The following is a 6,715-nucleotide window of genomic DNA, read 5'->3' as shown; positions in this document are numbered from 1 at the left end:
AAATTAAAATTGTAGGGGAAACGTGCGTATACATACTCGTGTACTCGTCCAGCAATGATACTGAGCATTGGTACACAAAAAGATATTAGCAGTTCACCCGTTTCTGTTGTAATTAATTATATGAGTCGCTAGTCATGCTCGGAAACTAACACGAGGAATTTCGGCACGTTCACAATACATTGCTGCAATATATTTTGTCATTATGTGCTTTTTCGATTATTTTGTAAAGATAACGTGAGATTCAATCTACATAATGATAATGAATTTATTTATTTCTTCCTTAAAATATCACTTAAAGTTGTAAAAAGTTGTAGGCATAAGTGTACAAACAAAGTTTCTACACCAACTCTGCAACTAAGTTTAGGTTTAACTTTAAAATACAATATTACAACATAAACTGTGAGACTTGCAATTAACTTAACTATATTTTTTATATAAATAAATACTTATCAAGTAGCTGAACAACAAAACAGACGCAATAATTCTCACTGAGCACTCAATAGCTTATTAAATACTTCACTTTGAAATTAATATTAGCTTACTTTTTATTTGTATTTATAACTAAAGTACCCATTTAGACATTAGAAAATCTTAACCTCATACTCCTTGTAGTTTATAACACTGTTCATTCCTGGTTTATATTATCTCTTGTATTATCAAATTCAAAAATAAAACCCTACCCTAAACTGTCCATTCACGAAGTATTTTTGGTGGCTTTCTTTTGCAAGGGTTATAATATACATATGGAACAGCTTCTTGTCTCTTTAAGTCCTTGCTTTCTTACCATTTAGGGACTTTTTCCCTGGACAGCTGGTCGAACAAATCCACTAGACTTCACTAGTGTCTGAATCCTTTTTCATTCTCTAAAAGTGGTCTTGAAGAACATTTTGGGCTCCTCAGCTGGTTGACTTTCTGCTAGCAAATTCTTAACTGGAGTTACCAAGTTGGCCATTCTCTCACTGATATATTTCCAAATATATAACATTGAATGATTTTGACTTGAACCGTTTTTGAAAATTCACAAGTCTTGAAGTGTCAAGATCTTTCTTGTAAACTTTTTTCCCATATAGGTAATGGTGGAAATAAATTAAAGCTCGAACAATACTTAGTAGCTCTTTAAAAGTTGTACAATACCATCTTTTTTTTTGTAGTATTCATTGTTTTGCTGTAGTAGGCAATCACATGTTATTTTCCATATTGTACTTAGATAACACTGCTCCCAGTGCAAAACCACTGATATCTATATCTCAAATGAGTAGATCTTCAAGAGTTTAGTAGAGAAATAGTTGTTAATTCCTTCTTCAATTTATTGAATGTTCATTCAAAATTAGCAGTCCAACAAAAACCTTTTGTTTTTCAAGTAATTGGTATAGAAGACAAGATATATTTTAGAAAATGGTGATATGAAGAGCATAGTCTAAAAAATCCTCTTAACTCACACATATTCCTTGGATGTTGGCCTTATATAAGCATATTCAAGCTGTAAACATTCCCACTCTGCCATATGTCCCAGGAAACTCTTCTGCTGATGAAACAATTTATAATTCTTGGGTGAAGCTTAAGATTTTCTTTCTTCAACCAATCCAGAACTTTTCTTAGCTAATCATAAACATTTTAAAATGTCTTCCCATGTGCGAATATGGCATCCAAGTCGGTAAATACAAGATTACAAGGTAGTTCACGACAGAGTACACTTCATTAATTGTTCGAATGTAGTAACTGCATTGCATGACCAAAATGATAACACAACAAACAGCCACAATCCATTTCCTGCAATAAAGACTTTCGTCTTTCCACTTGCATTATTTTCTTACATTTGCCAATGTTCATTCTCTCGATTCAATTTTGAAAAACATTTCGATCCATATAAAACGTTTAAAGTAGAGTATTTCAGGGCTGTGTATAACAGCTGATATAAGTATTTCAACTCTTATTGGTAAATGACTTCCCTCTTTATCATAAGTAGAAGTTTAACCTCTGATATAGTAAGTATCAAATAGTGCACAGTGATTTCGTGGTCATAGATAAAGAAGCTATTCGAAGTTAGCCTCTCCTCGCATCTATGTATTTGCGTGAAGTCATATATTTATTGGGATCAGTTTTACTTATCGTGAATAACAAATGTTGGTAAAATGTTTTTCTTCTTCATATTTTTTGATACTTCATTACCTTTTATACATGTATGTAAATTTAGCCATATAAATGCAGATACGTATGGGCTAGGTGTGGAAAACTCAAAGCGATACAATGGACTAGCTGTTGTTAACGTTGTAATCCGAAGACATACCGTTGTGCTACTAGATGGGGTAGAGGGAGGGTTGGAGAGCTCAACCGGACATAACTAAGTACAGAAATTGTACTGGTGCGTGAAACGTAAGCCTAATAATGAACATCGGATCACTATATCATATTAATAGGCAACAATGATCAATTCCACTATTATCTGACGATAAGTGCTACTAGCTGTTTGCCTTTGGTGTGGTTGATCGTTCAAATTTAAGGGACCCTGACAACAGCCTTAGTAGCTTTGCCGTAAACAAACGAACAAAATATATCACATGTTGATCGTGTCAAATATAATTTTTTGCATATGCATCTCTCTCTCTTTGTTACTTTTTCTTTGCCTAGTCACATCACATAACGACAGAAAACTCAGGCTTCTCACCAGGGGCGTAGATTTTTTACACCCGATGGGGGGGATGATTTTTGCAACCACTTATGTGGACTGTTTAATTTGCAAATTGGTAATCTCTGATTACGTGAACCTGAAAGCTGTAAACATGCAGTCACAGAGTAATCTTGTTGCCACGATACTTGCATGTATACTTAGGCCTACTAACTGATACTTACGAACTATCGCTTAGATCGAAAAGCTTAGAAGCCCGCCTATATTAAAGATGCACATTTCGGCTACTGAAAAAGCCTACATCTAGGCCTAATTATGTAATTCGATTGGTAAGAACACGAGAATCACAAGAACAAACACACAATTTGTAGGCCTGTGATGCAATAAAACAATTCAACAGACCAAACTGTAGGGAGGGGATGTATACCTTCCATCCCCCCCAGGATCTACGCCCGTGCTTCTCACTATTAGAACCACCTTACTGTCCTTTCAATAGGTCATTAGCCGACTTCAAGTCATCATGGATAATCCGATGAGCAGTATCAGTGATATTCCAATTTGAATACAAAATGCCTCCAGTAGCTCAGCGGCACGTCTGTAGGTTTATAATGCTAAAATTCGGGTTCTGATCCATGTGATGGGTACAACATAGAACGTCCATTGTGTAGCTTTGTGCTTAACAAGGAAACAAAACAACGAATGTGAAATATAATCAAAATGACCCAATCTTTGTATTGATGAATGTTGTTTGAACAAATTAAATATATTTCACACCATTACACTAAAAAAGAAATATAATAAGAAAAGGTCATCTGATAAAATTTATTTAATATAAACTTTAAAAACACTATATAGAACTTATGTGAATATAAATTCACTTTATAGTAATTTTACAATTTTCTAAACAACTGTATCATCCTGGAATACAAAGTGCTTGTTACAAGGCAGTGAAGTAAGATGACTTATGTAACTTAATTATTATATTATTGCTTCTTCTTCATTGATGTTTAGTTATTTGAATGTTTTGATCTATATTTAAAGTGTTTTTGTTTAACATTTCTTAATAACAGTTCAGCAAACTATTGTAATCAAACTACTAAATGACCTTTTTATGATATTTATTCTTAATTCGAGGTGGTTGCTCTAGGATTTTTCGTTTGGTTTGAGTTTCGCATAAAATTACACGAGGGTTATCTGCGCTAGCCGTCCCTAATTTAGCAGTGTAAGATTAGAGGAAAAGCAGCTACTTATCACCATTTAGCGCAAACTCTTGGGTTACTCTTTTACCAACGAATAGTGGGATTGACCGTCACATCATAACGTTCCCACGGCTGAAAGGGCAAATATGTTTGGTGCGACGGGGATTCGAGCCCGTGACTCTCGGATTACGAGTCGAGCGTCCTAACCACCTGGTCAGGCCGGGCCCGTGGAGGAAAACTGCCATTATTACTTTAATTTTATAATATGTGCTTGTTTCTGTTTATAGAGATAGAGCAAGCTAGAAATAACATTTGATTTAGTATGTCTTGGATACATGTTTGTATGCTTCATGTTGTTTCTTCAACTTTCAGACAGATTGGCGTCGCTTGAATTTCATTATATACAAATTTGCTGCTTTCGATGTTAAGGTCGGACATGAAATATGTTGCCAATGGAAGGACTTTAGTGCTTGACAAATATGTAATTCCGTGAAAACCAATACCGGAGGAGAGATTCATCTGTGGTCTCAATAAAACTGTCACAAAAAAAAGAAAAGAAAAAAAGAAAAGATATATATTCATTCACCATTACGGTGAAGTCATTTTTCCAAGTGTGCATCTGTTTTATCTAGGTGTTTGTTTGAACGTAAATAAACTTTGAAGTATCTGGTATTTTGCAGTAACAAGTCAACACGCTGTCTAAAGTAAAAATGTCCTATAATAATTTACTCTTTTAACATTTATTTGAGGAAATTATACTTAATTTCCAGTTTAAGCAGTTATGTATTAATAGCAAGAGAATGTTGAAAACGAAAAGAAACAAGGCTTACTTTTTATCTCTCTCTGAAAAAAAGACAAAGAGAAAAAACTGATGACTAATATATGATACTAATGTATAAATAATTTTGTAATGCCTGTTTAATTTTGAATTCTTACCATAACTTCAAATAAAATAAATCTACATGGTGCAGGATGAATCAAATGTAAGAAAAAAAAAGAGAAGAAAATTACAGGCTCTACTAGAAACATAAAATACATAATTTACACAAATACAATTTTGAATGAGAAGTTCAAATGGATAAGAACATTTTACTAAGTGTTTATATTAAAGATTTTTAAAGCTAATTGTGGAATAAAATTATTTGACTATTTCTATATAGTCACTGTTTTAAAAATATGTATGACGCGTTATCTTATTGATTTTTCGAGCTCATAAACTAAAAAATAAAAATTATTTCGACTTCCTCTGTTTTCCTTCATGAGTGCATTTAGTACTAATTAAAAGAGTTCTCTACGATTGTTGTTGGGTTTTTTTTTCACAACCAGCCGTAATACGTCTTTGGCGTTCAACTTTAAAATTTAGTGTGCAAACAGTTATAACTGGGTTATGAAATAAAATTTCTTGTCAACTGTTTTGTACTTGCACGTTTACCGCTGTCAAGTAAACAAGTGCCGATTGCGTAACATGCTCAATCTACAGCGTACTTTTAGGAGGGCTCTCTCTACACACTGTCGGTTGGAGTATACTGCCAACAATTTTGAGTTTCACTCCGCTGTGACGTAGCAAGTAGGACCGGGATATTCTGCACGACGCAGACAGTAAGTCCAATCGCGTTACTGCCTCTGACAGATCAATTGACGTTTCTATGGTAACAAGGTCGGTATCGTCGTATATGTCTTGACAGGTGCGTGACAGCTCAGCCTCACAGCATGTACGCGAAGGGAAAAGGCTCAACGGTGCCATCCGATGCTCAGGCAAGAGAAAAGTAAGTTTGTTGTTCAGACGATTAAGGTTTTTAACACCACTGAATATTGAGAGTATTGTAGAACAAGAGTCATTGAAGTATCATATAAAATTTTAAATCGTGTAAGAATAGCAGTAGTACTAGTATAAGTGAACCTAATTTTCTAAACTAAGATTAACATAAGTATATATATATATGTATGTACATTTTATATATGTAAAAAAAGAGTACTGTTGTCATTTAGTGAGTTTCATTGTGTTACACGTCAGGTTTTGAAAATTTTTATATTTGCACCTAAGTAACATTATTGTAGTCCTTCCCACAAAAAGGGACGAACATACATAACTACCAAAATTAAAATCAGGTTACATTTAAATCATAACTTCAAAACAAAATTCATTTGGGAAAGAACAACAGGCAGTACTTCCAGCCCCAGGCATATGGCATGGCACGTTCCATGTTTGACCAAGAGGAGGGAGTCAGAAGATGAATGGTGTGTATTTATTTTCAAATTTCCTTTTTCTTTCTTTTACAGATTAGCTCTTTATGTTTACGAATATTTGCTGCATGTAGGAGCACAGAAGGCGGCACAAACTTTTCTGTCTGAGGTAAATTTATCATGTATATAGCGCATATTATTATGTGTAAGTAGGGCAGTGTTATCAAGTAGGTACTTCTGGTATGCACGGGCGCTTCCATGTGAATGAAGGCCGATGAAACGTACGGCACATGTAACACTTAAAACTAGGCTTAGCAAAGTTATTATTATAAATATACTGTATCTTGCACTTTGTTTATACATGTTTTCTATTAGAGAATATACTATAAAATACAAAATATGTTTTACATCAGTATAAGCAGTGAAATAAAATATAAAATGAAAGATACAAATAATCTACAGACTGATAAATAAGACAAATATTTATTGCATAAATATCAACTATCTTGCTTGTTTCAATAAATTGTAATTTATATCTATTTTGTATATTATAATGGGCTGGTATACTTTGTGTAAAAAATGTGTCAAAGAAAAGAGGTCAGTGTGATATAAATTAAAACGTAAGCGAAATCACTCAGTTTAAAAATGAATACTGAACTTAAGGTACTTTATTTAAAATTCTAAACATATTGAATAATGCTCTTGT

The 6,715-nt window shown here is 33.6% G+C and overlaps 1 protein-coding gene across 17 annotated transcripts in view; it reads left to right on the top strand.

The window, feature by feature from the left end:
* The first annotated feature begins 5,285 nt into the window (after positions 1-5,285).
* The window catches only part of LOC143223281 (single-stranded DNA-binding protein 3-like), a 64,187-nt gene continuing 62,757 nt past the window's right edge, over positions 5,286-6,715 (top strand). For all 17 annotated transcript variants that reach the window (XM_076451062.1, XM_076451054.1, XM_076451058.1 and 14 more), the window contains exons 1-2: positions 5,286-5,591; positions 6,106-6,178. In XM_076451062.1, the coding sequence (XP_076307177.1) occupies positions 5,536-5,591; positions 6,106-6,178 (129 nt within the window). In that variant the 5' untranslated portion in view covers positions 5,286-5,535. The remainder of the gene's footprint in view (positions 5,592-6,105; positions 6,179-6,715) is intronic.

Source organism: Tachypleus tridentatus, chromosome 8, assembly GCF_004210375.1.
Source record: "Tachypleus tridentatus isolate NWPU-2018 chromosome 8, ASM421037v1, whole genome shotgun sequence".
NCBI classification, from domain to species: domain Eukaryota; kingdom Metazoa; phylum Arthropoda; class Merostomata; order Xiphosura; family Limulidae; genus Tachypleus; species Tachypleus tridentatus.
Note: the sequence above shows the minus strand (reverse complement) of the source record. Positions and strands in the feature narration are given on the sequence as shown.